Raw genomic sequence first — 22,445 nt, forward strand, 5'->3', positions numbered from 1 at the left:
ATCGAGTCAAAACGAAAAAAAGACATATAAAATCGTGTGTTAGCTGTACGTAACAGCAGCAGCAGCCAATATATGCTTGTTGTGCTTTTTTTTCTTCGTTGAAAATCAGCGGTAAGTAAGAGAGAGTGTGTCAGAGAGAGTTTGTGAATGGTTTGATACCAACATGCTGTTGAACAGTGGTGCATACCAACGAACGTCTCGGCTCTATACAACTAATGCGATCATAGTCACTTTGTGTGGAATCTCTCGGTTCGCTATGCACTGGCATCGTTGTTATTGTCGTCATAGTCGGCGTCATCCGAATGAAGATTCCACTGTATGCGAATAGATAGGGCTAGCGAACAAATTGATTATGCATCAATGATTCGGTTACAGTATTTGTTGGTGTCATTTGCAAACCAGAACTTTTATCTGCTGTAATGTATTTGTGCGTGCATGATAAACGTATTTTGAAACCGGTACATTGTTTAATGTTTTGAAGTTCAGTTTTTTTTTGTTTGCGACGATTATCCTCTGCACATTCCATTACAGTGAGTTTTACGGTGTTTTGACACTGTCGCATGTTCCATTTCAATATGAGTTTTTTTTTAAAGAGCTTGGCCCGTGACATGTGGGACAAATACATTGAGTTTGCCCGTATAACATCTAAAAATGTCACCAAAATCAATTAGCAGCGAGTTAAATTCACGGAACTCAAAGGGATATTGCAACTTTTTTGACCAGAAAAAACGCCATCTTACGTCGTGCCCGTAAATTATTTTACTGTACATTTAGATGGTAGAGCTTGAACACAAGTTCGACACTATGCATAAACTTGGAAAGAGCTTAATAAACTTAATGAAATACATATATTTTATGGTCGTTGCCATACCCCTATGACGGAACTGTTGATTATTTTAATTGCACTTTCGGTTGCCAAAAAATGAGATTCGTTATTTAATGATTGAATCGTAATTTTTTGGGTATTTTGAAATTTTAACTCATACGAAATGGTTTACAGCTATCAGTTTCATTCATCGGCTTTTGAACTGATTATCCAATCGAATATGCTGGAAAGTTCATCGGCAGTTCGAGCCGTCTTCCCTTCAATTACGTTCAAATTGCCATTGTCACGGCTCTTAAATCTTAATTGCCGAAGGTAGACAAATTGGAAGCAAAAAAAAAACGCAACAACTACGAGACAAAGTGAAAAATCAACGGCACTTTCGATGATATCATTGGCTAATGTAATAAGGCTTTTAACCTGGTGACGTGCGGAGAAATTTTATTTGCCGTTAACGCATCATTGGTTCACAAGTGGCTCACGAATATATTTGGTCCAGTGACCAGCCATTCAATCAAAGCAGCGCTGTTGCTAATATTACGACATTGAATTGATTATCAATCACGTTTATCGTCTACCCGAAGCATGTCTATTACATTTTTGTACGAAAAAAAACTATTTTACAGTAGTTGAGCACCAGCGAATAGCCAGGCGAATGCTAATGCGTCTGGAATCGCCGGTGGAAGTGATCAAAAACTTGAAGAGGAACAGAAACAAATCGGAAAAAATTAGATATTTTAGAAATTTTGATTTGCGCGCAACAACAAAAAAATCTATCGTGCGTTGGAATGAAACTACTGCGGGCTGAATGCTTGTGCTCACTTTTAGCGCCAAACGGATAAATGAAAATAATTGTAACAATAAACATGTAGACGTAATTATTAATCATTTCCATTTTATAAAAAATGACGACGTCGACGACGAAGACGATAAAATGAATCGAGGGAAAGTTTTCAACGGAACCGGCTGATTGTTCAATTCGATTAAAAAATACACATTTTCTTTCGTGTTTACTATTTCTTACCACTTTATTATTATACATTGCGTTCGCTTGATCTCGATATTTCCATCAGAAAATGCGTAAATTCGAGCCGAATCATTGTTTTTGAAAACAAAACAAAACTGTTGTTTACCATCAAATCAGCCAATTAGATCGACATTTCCCAAAGTTTTGCATAGCAAACTTTTCACACCGATTTGCATCGAAAAACCTTCAATTCATTCATATATCTTTCCGATACACGGCTTCTCAGATCATTTTTTATAACGATTTTTTTCACGTTCGCTCAATTGTTTTCATTGCAATGATTAATAATATAATTCTGAGTTGATTGCAACCGATGCTTTTGAATGCGGAGATAGATAGTCAATCTTCCGAGTGAAAATGGAAATTTGCTCTCACTTTTATGGCGCAAAGAATTTGAATAAGTGAAACCGTATTCTAAACTTTGGTGATGTGTTGCCCTTTGCATAATAAGTTTGACGTTTGTTTGTTTTTTATAAAACTCTTGAAAAATATTCCTCAAATATTCAGATCGGTTGGCTTCTTTGAAAGATATTTCAATTTGTGAAATAATATTCCCATATCAAATGGTCTTTTATCTCCTCATTTCAAACGGTTCTCTCGGCTCGAACTGAATTTATAATCTTGTAACAATGTCTCAAAATTACCGAAGCATAAATGTGTCTATCGTGAAAATTGCGGATATGCCATGGGATATGTCAGCAGTATCCTGCCTTTGGGTCGCCGTTATCGTGACATCGTCAGCATCATAGTCATCACCATCATCTAATGTATGCACTTTTTTTTCCATCGAAATGCGTTTGTTCAACAAATCACCGTGAAAAATGTGAAAGGGAGAGAGACACAGATGTGTTTGGTTATTGTTAGCGTTTTCGTGCATTTTAAAAACCGTCGCTAGACGAATGAAATTCCCGTTTCCGTATCAAAAATTCATGAATAATAGATGATATGTCATGAGCATTTATATATTGTACCAAAAAGCCAACCCAACGGTACAAATGCAAATAAAAATCTCTGACTTTTTTATGTATGATGCATTTCATTTGATGCTTGCGTGTAGTATTTTCCTATGGAAATGTTGCTGCCTACCTTCGGGCGGTTGATGGTGTAGAGCTTTAAAAAAAAAAAGGTAAAACTATCTCTTGGTAAAGCGGAGCATTTTTTGTTGTAGTCGTGAAGAAGCAATCGCATGTAAATGATGCATGGGTTTCATAGTACCAAAAAACCGGTTGCTAGGCCGAAAAAGACGTTGTCATAAATAATAAATTGCATGCATCTATTTATAGAGCACATCAATTTTAAGGGTTGAAAAATATCATAAGTGGTCGTTGAGCAACTGAAATTGTGAACTTGGATCATTCAAAAGGCAATATCTGTATCGTATATCGGTGAAAAGGCGCTAATGTTGATTATGCCATCTCGTGTGTACACGATTCATGGCCAAGATAGGATCCAAACCGAAATAGAAGTTGAATAAATACAACAAGGGAACATCCTAAGAAAAACGCACTACATTATAATGATGTTTGAAGAGTGAGTGGTTATGATGGATTCCTGCCAACGGCTACCAGTGCCAGTGTGCGCATACTGCACACAGGTGAAACAACAAAAAAATCAATTGTTTGCCTCACACAGTGTTCAGGGGAAATTCTTAAGAATCAGCCGAGAGCCTAAAGCTGTGATTTTCGAAAATGTTCCAGCTCTTTTTCTCTCTCTTTATGTGTGCGTATGTGTATATGAAATGGTGTCGAAGCTTCTGCAATCGACTTTAAAAAAATCCGTTGAATAATTACAACGATTCAATTCCGTTCTGAATGAAAAATGAGGCAATGTATTTTCCACTGAAAATTTAATGAATAATGATGAAAATTATTCGATAAATTTTGAAATAGGCTGCGCTTTTCATCAACTGATTTCAAAGTACAACGGACAACATACACACATTTCCCGTTAGCGTAACTAAGCTCACCACCACACACTCAAAGCGTGTCATCTTCGAAACACAACATTTCCCCTTTTGAACCGACTCGATTGCCATGCAAACGCATTCGAGTTATGTTGCGACCTAAATGTATCTTCTGCCCGCTTACATGTCATAAAGTGAAAATCTCTTTTTTGTTGTTGTGTTATCGTTCCTCCACATTTTCGTTGTGTGCTCGTATGGTTTGATCGTTCTTTATCGGTCGTTTTTCAGCACGCCACACACACACACTGCGACCGTGCCGTATGAACCGAACGGTGTTCTAATTAGAATTTTCGAGCGAGACAACAACAACTCTGCAACTGTGTCTGTCCCCCCAAAAATATAAGCAAAACCGAGAGCACAAACGGCACACTTGAATGAAAGTTACGAGAGTCTAACCGACAGCTCAATAGATACCATTTTTTGACGCAGACTCGTGCACATATGATATTCTAACGTTGTGTCGGCAGGCAACGATAGAGTGAGACACAAACAGTGTATGCAGTATGCCTGCTAACGGGCCGCATTCGTTACGACGAAAAATCGCTATCCAAGTAGTTCTACAGTTTCGGTATGCGCTGTGCGGATCTCCAAACGTTACCATATATCCGATACACGCGTAGCAGCAGCAGCGAGCAACCGAATCGTATGCGAATGTGATATCGTCTGTGTATAAGCTGCCACAGTATGAGAAAGACAGTGAAAAAGGAAATATTGAATTAAAAAATGGCTGTCGATAATCGCAATACAGCTTACAGTACCCGAAAATTTCTGTGATACAAAACCCATAAAAAGAACGTTTTTTTAAAAGAAATTTGCTGTCGATTTGAATCGGGAAACGCAAGCAGACACTTAAGTCCAACTAAAAAACTTCGTAGAAAAAAGTGTACATTTCGTTTTATCCGAGTAAAATTGGTGTCGGCAAAGCGAAGTAGAAAAAAAATCGATTGTAGTGGAAAATCTTGTAGTTCATTTATTTTCAAAAGAATTTTTTTTTGGTTTCGTTTTTTTTTCGTTAATTCGAACGAAAAAAAGAGAAAATTCCTGTTTATTTCGTGCGCGGTCTTGTGTAATTCTCGTCAGTGTATGTATCAAGTGTAAATTAATTTCTTCACTTTTTTTCTCATTGTAATTTTCGATTTGTGAACAATTATTTTTTTTTACTCTAGTGCAAGTTTCGATATTTTAGAGGCGATAGTTTGATGCAAGAGAGTTTTTCGGAGTTTTTGAAAAAAAGAAAAAAAATCATAAGGATAAATAAGTTGATATAAAAGTCACAGTGGGTGAAAGAAAAACGTAAGAATAAGGACGAGATAGATAGAATATCATCAAAGATTCGACAAATACAGTTACATTGCAACGGGAAAAACGCACTGTGTTCGTTCAAGTGCTGAGTGAGTGAGTGTGCTGAAAGTCATGCGAGATTGTTCTTTGTTTGTTTGACGTTATTTTGGTGTGATTTCAAGAGGACTTTGGGTTGACCTACAAAAAAATGGCATCGATTCGAACATAGACACACACACATGTATATATATATATATAAAAATATATATATACGGGAAATGGTATGAGGAAAACGCCATTCCAACCACTCTTCCAATTTTGTGCTTTATGTAGTTAGATTATAGCGAAGTGACTTGGAATTAATCCCAAATATCACGGGAAAATTATTATTATTATTATTATTGGAAAAGAAACGAAAACCGAGGAGAGGAAAGAAAACTAATCGGACATTTTTGAAAAATTCATGCACAAGTCAGTCGATTCAAATTGAGGAATACAAAGAGAGAAATGTTCGATTTGATATTAAATTATTGAAAATGAGGAAAAGTATTATCAAACGTCTCGATTCGATATAAAACTCTGGCTCTTCGAGTTCACGAAAGCTCGCCTCGTTTCCTATCGTTTTATTTGGAGTGTGATGATAACAATTAGTAGTTGCGTGAAGGAAAATGCAAAATATACACGATAACCAAAATGCCTGCTGAAGGAATGAACGGATAAAAGGGCAAAAAGAAAACGAAGAATATCAATGGAATCAATGGATTAATTGTGTCATTTGGGGATGTCTTAGTGTACGTGCACTTGTTTCACTTGGTATGTGTGTGTATATGTATGAGTTACTTTATGAACGAATGACTGTGTCTCTCTGTGTGTAGGAACCAGTATGTGCACTGTGCAATGTTTAGTCTGTCGGTCGGTATGAGCGTGAAAATTTTCGAACAAGTCCATTTTCCTCAAAAAAAGTCACTCGTCGTTATTCGAATACGGCAAAGCGCCCCGCATTTGTGCACAGCACCAAAAGCACCAGCAGCAATAATATGGTTTATGAAGTATATATATATATATCTACCAATGCGAGGCACAACGGCAACGACTAGCGTGTGACTGTATGTGTGTGAGTAAGCGACATCGACGAGTATGGTAGTATCATGAAGCAGATTCGTGTCCTATGCAGGCAAAGTGAAGGAAAAGTCAAATGCGCGTGAAAAAGAGAGCACACACAACGGAGACAGATTTTCCACACGCACATACCTATCATAAAATATAACATAAACGAAACGAAAACTTGGATATGTGTGTATAGCGAAAAACGGCACATCGCTGACGCACAACACTCGTCGGTTGTGACGATTTTCCTCGGAATGAGTTTGTGTGCGCTCGGAGTTTGTGCCACAAATTTGCTATTGGCCTAATTTCTTTTTCATCAATTATACATACATATATATATATATATATATATCATGCACCGAATATCATCGATGGCGTATGCATGCGTATAATAACTAAGTGTCTCTCACTCTCTTTCATTTTCGTCTCTCTGTGTTATTTTTCGGCTCACGAACGAAAATCTCTCGACTAAAAGCATAAACCACTCTCCCTCTTTCTCTCTCTCTCTCTCTCACACGCACACACACACTCACATTCCATTACCCACCCGATATATGCACGGGATTGTACATAACTTTTGTGCTATTTGTTTAGGTAACCCATCAAAATTAGAACAAAAACATAATCATTTTCAATCGTCTCTCTTTGTGTTACATCGCGCTTAGTAAAAATAGATGAAGGGACAAGGTGCACACAAAAATTCATTGAATAGCATGATGCCATTAAAATTCCGCCCACCACAAGCGAGGTGAACTTAACAGAAAAAAAAATGAATCGCTCGATTACATAGTTCAGACCGCATCAACGAAATGTGGAGTATGTGAAAAGCAACAACGATTGTATCAGAAGCAGTAGCAGTAGCACCAGTAGAAAAAAGCAAATGAGGGCCAAATGTACAAAATTTCACAAACAGAAAATCAATAGTGCGATTACGGCAAGGCGTAAAGGCGCACATCGTGTGGAGTATGTAGTGCATGGCGTACAAATATGATCCGCAAAAAAAGAGAGAGAGAAGAAAAGAAAGAGAGAGAAAGACAATGGTCGTATATAATCGCATCAATGACATGATTCCATCTCTGAAACATTTCGCTCCTTAAACCGTATTATACGTTCCATTCGTATGCAAGGAAGCCAGAGAGAGAAAGAAAGAAAAAAAAGAATAGAGAGAGAGAGAGAGCGAAAAAAGCGACCAAAATCAGTTGAACATCGTTATCCATTTGCATGGAGCTTATGCATTGAAAATCCAATCAAGCGATTCCATTTCGTGTATTGAGCGCTCGCGTTTGTAACGAAAATAGCTCCGGATCGACATAAAATATTCTCAAATACGGTTGTTTGTTTGCAGTAATCCATTGCTTCCATACTGCATTTCCACAGCGACGTGTGGCATGCACGTCAATTTGTCGATTTGCATGTAAATGGTGATGCCCGTAAAAAATCGGCTCGCGCCAGAGCAAAAAAAAAAAACATACACAAAATACATTGAACAAAAATTTCAAAATGTTCGTTTTTTTTTTGGAATTTTCACAGTACCCACACGATTTTTTTTATTCGTTGCGATGTTATTGAAATTTCCAATAATTTTATTTTCCAGTGCGATCGATTGCGGTTTTAATCGACAAACGGTCGCGTTTTCAATCCTAACGGTGAATAGTAATGCTTTCAATCAGAGCAATCAATTAGATATTTATAAAAAAACACAACAACTGGCGACGAGAGAAAAAGAACATTCTGTTTGTATTATAGATTTCTATTGCCACTGCTGCCGTTCCTACTGTTGTTGCTGAATTTTTACGCTATTCAAAGTTAATAGAGGTCGAGCTCTATTCGCTTCATCAACAACAACAATGTAAAATAGCTGTTTGAACGAAAACCGTATTGAACGATGAAAAATCCGAATAGTAAACAATGTACAATGGGCCAAAAAAGAATCAAAACAACAACAACGAAATAAAAACAGATCATTTTCGATTCGCCGATTCGCTCAGCAGCCTGTCGGTGGACAAAACACACACACACGCCGAGAGCGCAATCAGAACATTTCAAAATGAATAAAATATGAGTGTCGACACAGAATTAGTGGGAGAGAGAGAGAGAGAGAGAGAGAGAGAGAGAGAAAGAGAGTAAATCAAATCGTGAGCTATAACTGAGCGCACTTTTCAATTTATCAATTATTAACTGTTTATAAAACAATGAGCAATTGATACTGTGTTCCGTTCGGATGATGACGACGACAACGACGTTAGTGATGACGAAATACACTGTGTGCACTGCAGATTAGAACATTTTCATTTCTATGTGATGGCCTATAAAAATCCCCACGAAGAAGACAACACTCAATTCTGAACATGACATTAAAGCAGAAACAAAAACTTGTTACAAAATTACATTTACATGTTAGTGCCACATTACATTGCGACGGAGAATTCCGTTGTTATTGTGTTACTACTGCTGCTGCTGCGATGTTTTTGTTGTTTCTATTTTTTGCGCGTATTGCGAATGAACGCTTTACGCTAGAATTACGTCGATAAATGTTTTAGTTTGAGAAGAGTCTTGTTGATTGTCAGAATTTCGATTCGTTTCGAATTGGAAACGTGGTGAAAGAGAAAAACTCACAATTAGTTAGACAAATACATGCGAGAAAGAAAAAACCAAGTGGCTTTGACGTGTAATAATACAATGACTTGATCAGGGGGCGGATAGGAAATGGTTTACCAGATCACCAGAAACAAAGTCGAGCACTAGCCGGAGCAGAGGAAAAATAATAACTGAAATCCAATGCTAAACTCTAATGGCATTTAGAAGAGGAGAGAACAGAAAGTAGCAGCATTAAACTGAATTTTAGCTTCAATAAATGTACACATGACACGTTCATCTACTCAAATATGCTAACGCCAATTTAACCGTTTACTGTTCTTTGTTGCGCCGTTTTGAGAGCGGCAGAGTTGTTTGTCGCATCATTTATGTATGAAACGACTGTCATTAACTTTGTTTTTCTCTGTACACGGTTTTAATTGCAATCAACAAAAACACAAAACCGAAAAAAGCGTTTGATGTGCTTGCTCAACAGCAAAAAAAAAAAACAAATCGAATCGAAATAGATCGTGTCGAAATGTGAAATAAGCGAATTAATTTCGGCGACAAAATTGTCAATTAGATCTTCCTCTCTATGATACGAACGACAGTGCTGACACACAGTGTGGATGCTGTTCGTTGGTGATGCAAGTAGCTTTGAAATGCGTGTAAAAAGAAGCATTTAGTGTGTTGCTTCGATGCTATCCGATTACACTCAGTACACACAACCAGCGCACCGAGTGAATAAAGAGTCGCCGCCGCTCGAAACGTGTGTTTCGTTTTCTCGACTCAGTGAGCTGACGAGCGGGCGCGCGCATGTATTGTCATCATCGTTGTCATGATGTACAACAATTGAAGATCACAAACTGTAAAAAAGAAGCGAGTAATTTGTTGTTATCATATCATGAACAGAGAGTATTTTGTATGTTTGATTTGTGTGTTTTGCTCTGTCTTTTGGTCATTCATTGTCTCTGTCATACGTTCGGGTCCCGTGTATGTGTATGTGTTGGTTGGCATTTTAGTCATTCTAACGACTCCATGTGCCACTCTATGGACAATCGAATCGGCTCAGCATATCGCCATAACGATATCACTCGATACATAGGCACGGATCCAAAAGCAATAATCAGCAAGTAACAGAGAATGAGTAAACAAGGCAATGAGAGAGAGAGAGAGAGAGAGAGAAGGAAAAAATGGAACAACCATATGGACACACCGACAACCAAACCGAGCAATCACACAAATAATAAATTCTATTTTTTCACTACACAAATTTCCGAACAACAATAGCGTTGAATGTTGTCTGAAGTAGTAGTGTGCGCAATGCACACAAACCAACATTATTATTAGTTGGCAATGTGAAGATTTCAAACACACGGAAAAATACAACACGACAAACGGACCGATCAAACCTTGAAAAATTACACGCAATTTTTTCGTACAAAAATACAACTCTGCCGAAAAAAGAAAGAAAAAAAAAAACAGACAGCGCAACGAATAAACGTAAAAATTTTGTGCTGTTTTGTTTATTTATTTATTTTCATTTCATTCCTTATTCTGTGGCTCTTTGCGAGTGAATTTGGATTTCATTCTGTCTCATTTGCACATTTGCATAACTCATTATTAGCCGCACTTTGTCGGTGTGTACAGCCAGAGAGATCGCGCGAAAGAGCCTACACTTTAGTTCGGCGCTACTATATTGCACGGTTAGGTTTTTATCGTAATCTTCTTCGGTCGTTTCGTCTTCATTCGCCACCGCTCACGCGTGCGCGCACGCTCGCACTCGCCGTCAAATTTCATTTTCATTCTCGGTTTATTTGGCAGTATGTTAAAAGTAAATTTACTTGCATGATCATGTGAATTGAACTGAAGTAACTAAATCTCTCAATCGCATCGAATTGCATTTATTATATTAGTTGTTGTTCGTTGGTTTTTTTTTGATTTCGTGTTCATATTCATAATTTTTGTTCAGTCTTTTCTGATATCTAGTTATCGTGTTCACGGTGTATATGAATGTTTACGCCTCTATTTGGCCCTCGTGCATATTTGAAATGTGATTTTTCGTCGACAACGACGATTACGTCGACCAACCGACCGACCGACCGACATCCAACTCGCACAGTGATTGATCATTACTGATGTTTTTTTCGTTTGTTCGTTTCGCTTTTAATGAGTGCTAAGTTTTTCAGTCTCTATTTGGTTTAAGGTAAAATTGATTTGCATTCGGTCATTATTTCATTCAAGTGCGGATGCGAGTGCATTGTTGTATTTTTGTATCTCGCTCGACTGCAAACAGTTCTCGGTGTATGACGACAATGAAGTGTGTATCTGTGTGCTTTATTTTTTCATTCAACAAACAAAACAAAGGTCGAACAATTCATTCACAACTTTTAACGAATCATCCATGTTACTGTGATAGTTTTTCCATTTTTCAATGAGTGTGATGTGCATTTTGCAAGCGAGAGTTGATATCCCAGTGAGTTTTTATTTATTTCCACCGAGCCGTTCCAATTATTCCAGAAACCTTTATTTGTTCGATGAGTGTTAATCATATGATATCGATTCCGCAACGACAAAGAGATAGAGAGAGAAAAAAAAACCAGAACCATTTCGTTTGAATTACGTTTAGTAGTAACATGCTGCTGTTGTCAACAAAATAACAAAATAGATTGGTCAAAGGAATACGCTAGAGAAACCAATAATATAATATACACATATGTATATTCTATATCAGAGCGTGCGCATTGTGCACAAATTATGGCATAAAAAACGGCATACTGGTATATCGAAGCTTGGAAAACTGGCATAAAAATGGGGAAGAATGAACTAGAAACATCACACACAGAGAGAGAGACACACTGAGAATTTAGTTCTAGCACACGAAATTGTGGAGATTATACCAAACAGAACAGAATTATAGGGAAAAAAATGAACCGAAGAAGAGATAGAATGCCGAAGCATTGGCGAAAATGTATGGCGACGGTAACGAAAAATAGGACGGACGCCCATTTTCAAATTATGTTCTATCGAGATAGCGCAGTTCGGTTTGGTTTTCGTATTGTTTGTACTGCACTGCACATAAAATCCATAATCATACACATTTATATATATTATGTGTGCCAGATTGTGAACTTGTGCATACAATGCACTCGCTCGACTTTTTTCTCTCTTCTTTCGTTCACAGTGTGTTCTGTTTTTTTCTCGTCCTCTGCTGGTGATTTTTTATTTCCTCGTTTCATATTTTTCGTTTACATTATTATTTGCCATTGGTCGACCGTTTTCCCCTTGTACATGTGTACACGGGATTTTCGTAAGAAAAGATGAATTCATTAAAACCTCAGAAAAGCGGTTCTTCTGAAGAAAATTTGTTTTCGGCAAAATGTGATATGGCCCACGTCTCTTTCTCTATAATGACTAATATTCAGTACATATTCCGATTGACGTGGTGATTTTAATATGATATTTTTGGTCGTGTAATGCCGTATGTGTCTCTATTTCTTTTTCTCTAGCTCTCACTCGACACCGTTGTACGCATACCAGTAACTACAACAAAAACAACATCAATTTTTCGTCGTTGCGGTTTTCTTCGCTTTATTCGTTTGCTTTTCACACATTTGTTTTCATATATGTGTCACACATTTGTTATGACCAATTGTTCGAACAATACACATACTTGCATACACTTTATACATTTGGTTCATAGTTTCGCGCAGTATTCGTATGAACTGCCGACTGTGTACGGAGCGTAAAGTACAATGTTTTTTTTATTTGTTTCTTTCCGATTTAAATCACGTTGCCCCCTTTTTTTCCCCGGAGACATTTTTGGGTTTTTCGTTTTTTTTTTTTTGCACAGGAAGAAATGGCAACAAGAAAAAAAAAATCGTCGAAATAATTCAGCATAATAGTTGAAATCCAAAAGCCAACAAACACAATATCAAAAGCACAATGAAAACAATAGTCGTTCGATTGTTGTAGTTTGCGCGTCGTTTTGATGATAAAAAACGAACGAACAAAAAGAATATAGGCTATATTTTGTCGTGGCCGTTGCCAATTGTCGATAAATATTAATTACCGCTTTTATTTACCTTTTGTGAGTGCGAGTGTGTTCGTATTGTCGTTGAACATATTGAAAACACACTAAATTCCCCCGAAAAAAACATTGAAACGCTCATTGGAATTCCAAACGACAACCAATACCGATAATGGTTTTATCGTATGCAAAAAAAAAAAAACAGTGAAGAGGTAATGTGTGTATGGTGCGGTTATACGAGTGTGCAAAAATTATTACGATAAAAATTATGAAGATTAGTGTGCAAATCTGCAGAGAAAGAGAGAGAAAAAACACACGTAGAATAAATATAAGTAACACATCGAAACGGACCGCCACATAATTGTGTAAGAGAACATACATATAGATACATCACAAATGATTATACGATATGTGCGAGCGTTCGAAATGCACAACTGAAAAAATTGAGCAGTAATCGTGTTTCGGTCGAAGACGACGGTAGCAGCAAATTAGCACCTTTGAAAAACCAAAAAATCGAGAAAAACTCACGAAACGGACACAAAATCTTCTTCTCTTGTCTTCGACGACGTCTTGTTGTTGGGCATATTTTGCGAGTTGTATGTGCGATAAAAACGATGTCAGAAGTTATGAGGAGAGGCGAGAGAGAGAGAGAAAAAGAATATAAACGGCAGATAATATCAAATTGAAACACTAATCAGATGCCATAATAAAAGAGCGCACGCAAGACACGGACGACTCTCTCGGCCATGTATTAGAAATCACACATTGTGAAATTGTACGTTATTTTTTTCTTCATTGTTGCTACTGTTGCTGTTGTTATTCGGAATATTTCGTTTGTTTCAAATGTATCTATTTTGTTTTAACTGGTAATTTTTTTGTGCGCCTCTCCTCTCAAAACGGTGAGCATATAACATGGAAGCAGGTGTATTTACTTGAATTTCTTGAATTTATCATATCTCTTTTTCATGTAATTTTTTCGCTAATTCTGTCGGCTATTACAGCTCTGATTTGTTGCTGCTGTATCGCACTTTACATTATGCAAGTTCATTTCTCGCGACGATTTCTTTTTTTTTTTTTTTGCCTTTGACACATTTTTCGACATGAATCATATGCCATATGACACATATACACAGTGATGTGTACTATAAATTTTGGGTCGGCGGCATTAGGCAATTTACGTTACTTTTGAACTCATTTATTTTTTCTTCTTCGTGTTTTTTCTGCTTGCTAGTTATTATCTTGAGTAAGTGAACTTTATTGAGAGATGATGAAAAACAGTACAATTTCGATGGGTTTGTGTTAAAACGTAACCTTAACGTGAGTGTTATTTTCAAAGAGGTTCGACCTTCATTAGGGAACTTGATCTATGGTTTTGACTTGCATTGTGTGTTAGCAAACGGGTTATTTCGCGCTTAACTGGTGTGTGTGTATTGACTGACTGACTGGATGAATGATTTCTAATTCTCGTTGGCAAAGCAAAACGCGGAAAACGCACACAAATTTCCGATTTATTACAAACGAACCGTGTGCGGTTGAAATGCAGATATAGTATTGATTTTAATTTTTGAGTGTACACAACAAAAAAAAACAACGCTGCGCCGTCTTTTGTAAGATTCTTTCAATTGAACTAGCCTCGCTAATCACCCGGTGTATGACAATGACCCAAAAGTGGTTTCGATCAAAATCAACGACAATAAAAATTTTATTTTTTTCTCTTCTCTTCTCCATTTTCAGCTTAGATGTTCCTAGCGACTCGACAGACAGCTGAAACCGATCGATTCAAAGACTTGTATGTGTGAAAATATGTCATAACGAAACAACCGAAACACAATTAAAATTAGTGCAATAATAACATATATGCAAATCACAATTGAAAATAACAAGAAAAACAAATCGTAGAATCGTTATGAAAATCAAGCAAATTACTGGCTACATTTGCTTGGCTGCATAAACAACACAACAAAAAAAGCAGCAACGGCGAGAAAAAAACAAATATTCACACATCAATCTCTTATGCGCAGAACGACGACGACGACGACGACGATATATTTATTCTCTCTTATCGTGTTATATATGAATGATGATAATTTTTTTTCTGCTAAGTCTAAATCTAAATCAAATTCAAGTCAACTAAACAACCAAGTTACCAAGTTAATTTAAGCAACGTGAAATCGTTTCGATTTGAATATTAGTGCAATATCAGCAATATAGAAGGAGAACACACAAAAAAAGTTAATAAAAAAAACAAAGAAAAATCTCACATCTCTCTTCCAACTTCGTATTTATTTGAAATTAATCGCAACGGAAACAAAATACAACAACAAGTAAAGTAAAAAAAAGTAAATCCACAAACACACATACGATAGAAATACAGAAAAAAAACAAGAGAGAAAGAAAATCCTTTTGTGACGACAAAACGAAGTAAACAATGACTAATGTAATAAATACGTCTACGAATTCGGCGTTAACATCAAATGTTCATGCAACTAGTATAACACAGCAACCCGATGATCTTTTGCCGTCATTGGCATCGTTATCATTTAATGTAAGCAGTTCAGGTGAGACATCGTCGTCGTCGGCATCGTCGGGCATCATTCACACCAGCATCCAATCGTTAAAGGACGAATCAAACGAATCATCATCATTGAGTACACTGTTAAATCCCATTGTGAATAATAATACGGTCGATGCGAAAGACCTGAAGAAACACGTTGAAAGCGTTGAATTGCAAGGCAGCACGAATATGTTGACCGTGCTCACATCACAAACCGGTGGCGGCAGCAGTGTTGCATCGGTATCACCGTCAATGAGCGCCGCTCAGCCTCAATATGATTTTACAACGAAAATCACGGACGAAAATTCATCGGTGGCTGCAATGTGGTCGAATATTGACGATGGCAGCAATCATAATGCCGTTTCGAATGGGTTTAAAAGCAACTCCAGCTACTCCAATTCGCTGGTCACAACGTTAATGAACAATACGAATATGTCGAACATGCAGCAGCAGCAGCAACAGCAACAACAACAACAACAGCAGCACCACCAGAATCGTCGGGCAATAACTGCATCGCATGGAGGTTTTCAGCCAGGTCTTCCGACAAACAACTGCGCACCACGTAACATGATGCCACCTCCTTCGATTCAACAGCACGGAAACCATCACCCACACAATATGCATAAATCAAACCCACAAGACCATCAATCTCATCATTTGGCTATGCAACAGCACCAACAACAGCAACAGCACCCACATCAGCAAAATTTGAACTTTCATCAAACGCCCAACACAATCGACCGCGATCCGATGCACGAACAACATCGACATCCACAAAAACCGAACATGTACAACTCAAACTATCCCGTATGGTCGAATCCTTCTTCATCAATGCCTTGGCAAGCACAACAGCAACAAGCCGCCATTAATAACTCCATTCCGGTATGAATCACATTTGCCAGCGGCAAAGTTGGCCTTGACAATTTCGATTTTTCTTACTCATTACACATTTTCTTCTACGCGTTTGTTTTTTCTTCTCCTTCTTCTACTTGCAGCAGCAACAAACACATCAGCAGCCATGGAATCGCGGCCGTTCGGTTCCAAATTTGAATCCGATGTCGAATAATCTACCAAATCGAAAGCCAACGTCTCCGAATCCAGGCATGTCGATGTCCGCATTTGCAGCGTCACAACAATGCGGCATTACGTCACCGATGAAATACAGACGCAGCACGTCGTTTCCTGGCAAAGTACAAGGTCAAAATTCACATCACGCCAATGTGGTTGATATCAGTGGACAAGGACCGAACAATCTCTCGCAAGGTGGTGGTGGCGGCGGCCCAATCGATATGAATGCATTGGACGATCCTCGTGATCAATTCATGCAATATCAAGTGCGTAACCCTTTATTTTTTTTTAGTTGGAATTTTATTCTTGTGATGGAGAGGGAGAGATTTTCATTTGCATTAAAAATTATTGAATCGATTAAATTACCGTAGGAACGACTTGGAAACGGCTATGAAATGCGCTCATTGGAACACTGTTTGAACGATATTATGAAGGGTGTCAACGACGGAGGGCACCATGATTTCAAGGGAAAACCATACTATCCACGTATCGAGGATCATATTGTCGAAGAATCCGGCGGCTATGACGGTTTGACGCTGCCAATCGGATCGCCAGCACGTTCTTCGCCTCAATCACAAAACTCGGACATGAATGAACGTTTCTCACGGAAAGTTTTCGTCGGCGGTTTGCCACCTGATATCGATGAAGGTAAATGCAATGCAAATGTTATTTATATCACAATTATTATCAATTTCGTTCATTCCAGACGAGATAACATCATCGTTCCGACGCTTCGGACCGCTGGTTGTCGACTGGCCACATAAAGCAGAATCAAAATCATATTTTCCACCAAAAGGATATGCATTTTTGCTATTTCAAGTATGTATCATGCGTAAAACACAAATATTCACAGGTTTTCAAGTGTTTAAAGCAGGAAATACATATTCACATATTTCACATGTGAAAGAATAGAGAAAAAAAAAAAACGAAATATTTGGAAGATAAAACTATTAAAATTTTCTATGTGTTGAATCTAAGGATGAGAGCAGTGTTCAACAGTTAATCGAAGCGTGTATAACGGATGAGGATAAGCTGTATCTTTGTGTGTCATCGCCAACGATTAAAGATAAACCCGTACAAATTCGACCATGGCGATTATCGGATGCTGATTTCGTGTTGGACGCATCGATGCCACTTGATCCACGAAAAACGGTATTCGTTGGTGGTGTGCCACGACCATTGAAAGCTGGTAAGAAAAATCGACATTTTTTTCATTCAACAATAATTGAATCCCTTTTGTTGCTAATTCAATGACATTCTATTCAACAGTTGAGTTGGCTATGATAATGGATCGTTTGTACGGTGGAGTTTGTTATGCTGGAATCGACACTGACCCGGAGCTCAAATACCCAAAGGTGAGCGAATGCAAATTGAAAGAAAAACACAATGATTCATGGATCATTGATGAAGATTTCCATTTCAACATTTATCGAAAATGTTCCAAAACAAGAAACTGAATGTCAATAATTCAATTGAATTTCTTGTCCACATTGCAATAGGGTGCTGGAAGAGTGGCATTTTCGAATCAGCAGAGTTACATAGCCGCCATATCGGCTCGATTCGTGCAATTGCAACACGGTGACATCGATAAACGGGTCGAGGTAAAACCATACGTACTGGACGATCAAATGTGTGACGAATGCCAGGGATCTCGTTGCGGTGGCAAATTTGCACCGTTCTTTTGTGCAAACGTTACATGCTTACAGGTAATTAATAGGTCGATAAGAATTTTTTTTTTCATCATGATTAATGATGCAATTGAATGAATTTCGCTTTCGCACACACACACACACTGTGTTGAATCAATTTTAATCGATTCCATTTTTCATTCCCTGTCAACAGTACTATTGTGAGCATTGTTGGACAACAATTCACTCGCGACCAGGTCGTGAATATCACAAGCCACTGGTAAAGGAAGGTGCTGATCGACCACGCGCCGTACCATTTCGCTGGTGTTAACAAAGTCGATCGTCGTTGAATTCGTAGAACATCGTTGCCGTCGCTATTTCTCGCAAGTAAAACCAAAAAAAAAAACGAAAAGCAATCTAAAAAAAAGTTGCAACAGAAAATAGAAAAAAAAACAAACGAACCAAACTGATAAAAAAAGAATGAATGCAAAGCAAAGCAAAAAAATATACTTATTCAGCCAGCCAGCAAGCAAGCAGCAGCAAGAACAGCTACACACCACAGAAACTTTAAACCTTTTTCTAGTAAAAAAAAAAACAATTTCATTGCAAAGATAAACAAATTATTTTGTCGCAAGATTACACACTACCACAATTCGTGTAATTTTCTTTTTTTTTTTACATCTATATATTTATATATACACACAGACACAGACAGAAAGGAGATCACGTATTTTTCTTCGACTCTCACGTTGTTTTATTATTTTTGTTTTTATTTCGTTTGTAAGTGTAGTAACAGCCATTAGAAGTTTAAAAAAAAATGAATGAAGAAAAAGAAAATCAAGGAAACAAATATATATAAACGATTAAATACATTTAGATCAATTTTTATGATTTTTGTCGGTATTGGATAATGGATATTTTGGCGAAAAAAAAAACGAAACCAGTTTTTTAAAAGTCAAACTAGGTTCACGGTCAAGAATAGTAGTATAATGCCGTCGGCAAAGAGTGTAAGGGACACAGTTTTCGATTTGCATGTATCCGATTTCGAAAAACTTGTCGTAAATCGACCTCCCCGAATTTTACTACTGAAACCAATTTATAACCAAACTGTATATTTCTACCAATAATCCTAACCCAATTGTATAATTAGATCAATTCCAGTAGAACTGAACCTATTCTTCTTACCTTTTTTTAGAATGAATTTTTTATTTGTTTTATGCATCATTTTTAATTGATTAAACCGCAAACTGCATAGTTTAGTTATTGTTAATATCCACTGCATCTAAATGATTCTTGTTTATATAAAAAAACGCAGTATATACATTGTTGTTTACATCTTGTTGTTTTTTTTTTTTTGTTCTCTTTTTTTACTTTATTCTTACCCTTTAAAACTAGAGCATTTGCGTTTAGAAATTCTTTTTTTTGTGTTGTGACTCTGATTCATTCATCGAATTTGTGTCTTTGACGTTGAGATCGAACACGGAATCGGTATAATATTCATTCGTGAATTTCAAACTATGCCTCAGCATGCATGAAGCGAAAAGTCTAGAGCAACGAGCAGTGTATCGCATAAATATGCGAAACCAGCTTCTCGCTCATCCGTTTCCTTTTAAAATCCAAATAACATAATCAACCGCCAACTCTATAGTTCCAATTTTATTTAATCTACGATTAGGATTTTAAAACACACACACACACTCTTCTTTTCAACACAAATGATCGAAAATCCGTTTAATTTTGTGCAATCTTCAGCTAATTTCACGTTTTTACACATACATACATAGTAGATGAATTTGCATAAAACTCATCAACAGAACAGAATGAACAAAACCATATTATAGTTTTTGAACCTCACTTGTAGAGAATTTTCTTGTAAAGTCGAAACAATTTCTATTATTTTTGTAATGCTGTTTGAGTTTGTAATATGCAAACCAGAATATAGTAGTCACAGTCATATATTGTACAAAAAAAAGTAATCAAACTTATAGAGACTAATTGAAAGAAGAAGAAAATGGTGAAGAAGAAGAAGATGGAAGAAAATGTTTAATTTTGTATGCAATTTTATTCGTTTCTTTGTGTCAATAGTGCAGAATTTGTTTATTTAAGTTTTTTCATGTGATATTTGTTGATTTTTAATACCAACCAATTTAGAAGTTTCGTTTTTTTTCACACTTTTTTTTTTGATTTTTCTACCAAGATTTTTTTTATAATAATATATCTCGCGACATAGTAGAGTGTGGTTTTCTTCGAAAAATACCACACTAAAATTAATTCGCTGACAAACCTTTGCAAAACTTTGGGTTTGATCGACTTGAGTTTTGGGTTTGACAACGTTTCGTTCATTCAACTCTTGAGTTTTTGGTTTTTTTTTGTGTTTTTCATTTAATCGAATTTTGCCGGAGAATTCGAAACAAACATAAAAATGGTACAGCAGAAAAAAAATCTCTATCAACACAAACAAATTTAAATAAATGAATATCCAATCACAAATTAATCAATAAATAGTTAAAAAAAAACAAGTGAGAGAAAAAAACATTAGTCAAATTTTAAAATAATTAGCAACAATTTCTAGTTTCAATTTAAAAGAAAATAACAAAAACACACTACAAAAAAATGATGCAAAAAAGTGACAAAAAATCTGAATTTATGAAATATGATATTATATTTACGATTTTTGATTGTAATTGCAAGCAAAAAAAAACAAACAAAAAGCAGTAAAAATAGAATGAATTTGTTTGAATCACTCGCAATTCACTGACACAGCATATAGAGAAAATTAAAGAGACGAAATGGGCTAGAAGCAAAAAAATGGGCAAAGTGCAAGTGATTGTTTGTGTCAGTCAATCTAAATAAAGAAATAAATGAAAAATGATGAAATGTACCTAAACAATTGCCGCAAACAAGCTCAAACAAACAATTTTCGTTTCCTTTCTCAACTCTAGATGTAATATCCAAAAAAAAATCCGTTTCTTTTTTCTATTCAACGCGACGAAATTCGACCATCAATATTTTGCGACATGCAAAAGAAGCAACGAAAGATTAAACTACATACGAAATGAATTCAAATATATATATTTTTTGCGCTTAAACATTTTATAAAATACCATTTAATCTAATTAAAATTGGACAAAAAATTACAAACCAAAAAAAATAAATTGTGTAGAACAAAAATCGGATTCCAAAAAAAGAGACAAAAAAGAAAATCGAAATTTTTCGCCTGATCGAAGTTTGTTTCATTTAGGAGAGCAAAATTCGTAATGTAACTTAAGTGCAAATCAATGGTAACCTCTTTGTTTGTTTGTTCATACAAATTTTTCCCTTTCTTTCTTTCTCCCCCGCCACTCAGGTGGACACGCGCGCAGAGATAGAGAGAAAAGAGAAAAACTTTTTTCATTTGACTTTTTTGTGTCGTCTCGTTGTTATCGTCGTCAACAAAAGACTTGAAAATACACTTTTTAAGAATATTTTTCGCTCTAATCAACCCTTTTTTTCCTATGAAAGAAATTTAATTAAAAAAATCATAAAAATTCAAACTAGTTTTTATGAAGAAAAAAAAAACACAAAAAAAATGTACGCGAATATTTTAATGTGACAAAAATCGCAAAAAAGAAACATTTATTACGATATTACATGATGAAATTTCACACACACACACAAACAAACACACAAAGAGATGGACAAAAGAGAATCCAATTCAAACATTTATATTTGAATTCAAAAATAATAAAAAAACAAACATTTTGTGCACGCGTTCATATCCAATTTAATGTATGATAATTGAAGTTAATTTCTTTTTGGAAGTAAGACCAATTTCTTTCGAGACGATGAAATTGTTCACCTTCACATATAGACACAGTGAAATGTGAATAAAAATGATTAACTTAGATGAAGAAAACTTCGTTAAAAGAGAAAAATTTTAGGAAAGAAACAAAAAAAGAAAGAAAGCAAAAATTCGCTGGCAAGGCTTGATACAATTCAAAAAATCTATTACTTTGTTAGCGCCAAACGAATCCTTTTTTTTCAAAACAAAGCAAAACATTTAACGTCAAACGATAAAATGCATACCAAAAGAAAAGAACAAATAAAACCAAAACATACACAAACAAATGTGCATTGTACTATTTTTTCTGTCTTGTTTGTTTTATCTGAAAGAAAAAAAAAACACACATAAAATAATTAACCCATTTTATAAACAAAAAAATATCTATATTATGAATGTATTTGAAAATGCGCGCGCGAACATTTAGAATTCTTGATTAAAAAAACCAAAATTTTTGTGGTATACATTTTTAAAATGAACCTCCATTTTTTTTTATATAATAATTGTAGTTAAACATGAAAGAAAAAAATCACTCACAACAACAACAAAAATCTTAAAAATGAAAACATT

The 22,445-nt window shown here is 36.1% G+C and overlaps 1 protein-coding gene across 12 annotated transcripts; it reads left to right on the forward strand.

Moving 5' to 3' along the window:
• The first annotated feature begins 4,477 nt into the window (after positions 1–4,477).
• Positions 4,478–21,791, forward strand: LOC129567468 (cytoplasmic polyadenylation element-binding protein 2-like). 12 transcript variants are annotated; one of them, XM_055444376.1, is made up of 10 exons: positions 10,601–10,646; positions 10,748–10,981; positions 14,540–16,241; positions 16,355–16,693; positions 16,799–17,075; positions 17,134–17,246; positions 17,406–17,616; positions 17,697–17,782; positions 17,927–18,133; positions 18,270–21,791. In XM_055444376.1, the coding sequence occupies exons 3-10, from the start codon at positions 15,234–15,236 to the stop codon at positions 18,384–18,386; spliced, it is 2,358 nt and encodes a 785-aa protein (XP_055300351.1). In that variant the 5' UTR covers positions 10,601–10,646; positions 10,748–10,981; positions 14,540–15,233; the 3' UTR covers positions 18,387–21,791. The 12 variants fall into 12 exon arrangements, with proteins under 12 accessions (XP_055300354.1, XP_055300342.1, XP_055300345.1 ...); XM_055444379.1 differs by lacking the exons at positions 10,601–10,646; positions 10,748–10,981 and adding an exon at positions 4,478–4,894 and having other exon boundaries at positions 16,358–16,693; XM_055444367.1 differs by lacking the exons at positions 10,601–10,646; positions 10,748–10,981 and adding an exon at positions 4,479–4,894.
• The last annotated feature ends 654 nt before the right edge of the window (positions 21,792–22,445 follow it).

The sequence above is a fragment of the Sitodiplosis mosellana genome, unplaced genomic scaffold, assembly GCF_009176505.1.
Source record: "Sitodiplosis mosellana isolate CC-2019 unplaced genomic scaffold, AAFC_SMos_1.0 Smas_scaffold_11, whole genome shotgun sequence".
NCBI classification, from domain to species: Eukaryota; Metazoa; Arthropoda; class Insecta; order Diptera; family Cecidomyiidae; genus Sitodiplosis; species Sitodiplosis mosellana.

Excerpts from the sequence above, each read along its gene's own strand:
- LOC129567468 (XM_055444367.1), top strand. The coding sequence starts at position 15,234 with ATGACTAATGTAATAAATACGTCTACGAATTCGGCGTTAACATCAAAT. Across the intron at positions 16,694-16,798 it reads ATCAATTCATGCAATATCAA|GAACGACTTGGAAACGGCTA; the intron begins GTGCGTAACCCT and ends AAATTACCGTAG. Across the intron at positions 17,076-17,133 it reads GCCACCTGATATCGATGAAG|ACGAGATAACATCATCGTTC; the intron begins GTAAATGCAATG and ends CGTTCATTCCAG.